This window comes from Mesitornis unicolor, unplaced genomic scaffold, assembly GCF_000695765.1.
Source record: "Mesitornis unicolor isolate BGI_N332 unplaced genomic scaffold, ASM69576v1 scaffold34857, whole genome shotgun sequence".
Classification (NCBI taxonomy): Eukaryota; Metazoa; Chordata; class Aves; order Mesitornithiformes; family Mesitornithidae; genus Mesitornis; species Mesitornis unicolor.
Window position 1 is genome coordinate 5,781 of NW_010197657.1, and position 262 is coordinate 6,042.

At 70.6% G+C, this 262-nt stretch overlaps 1 protein-coding gene across 1 annotated transcript in view; it reads right to left on the reverse strand.

Moving 5' to 3' along the window:
• Positions 1-254, reverse strand: part of LOC104544111 (septin-4-like) — a gene marked incomplete at both ends in the record, with an annotated part of 5,798 nt that extends 5,544 nt beyond the window's left edge. The window contains one exon of the mRNA XM_010188874.1: positions 84-254. Coding sequence (XP_010187176.1) covers positions 84-254 — 171 coding nt within the window. The remainder of the gene's footprint in view (positions 1-83) is intronic.
• Between the last annotated feature and the right edge of the window lie 8 nt (positions 255-262).

Sequence of the window (262 nt, forward strand, 5' to 3'; positions counted from 1 at the left end):
TTGGAGGGGGGGAGCACCCCCCCCCACGCCTCCCATAGCCACTCGCCCCATGTCCCCCCCAACCCCACGGACGAATCCCACACCTCAGAGGAGTCGTAGGGGTCCAGCTGCCCCCAGGGGCTGCGCGGGCGGTTGGGACTGGGGGGCGGGGGGGCAGAGATGTGCTGCTGGAAATCCGAGGGCCGAGACCGGGAGAAGATCCTGGCATCCCTCTCGTCAGCAGGTTCGTCGGGGGGGACCCTGCCTACGCCGCAGAGGGGGT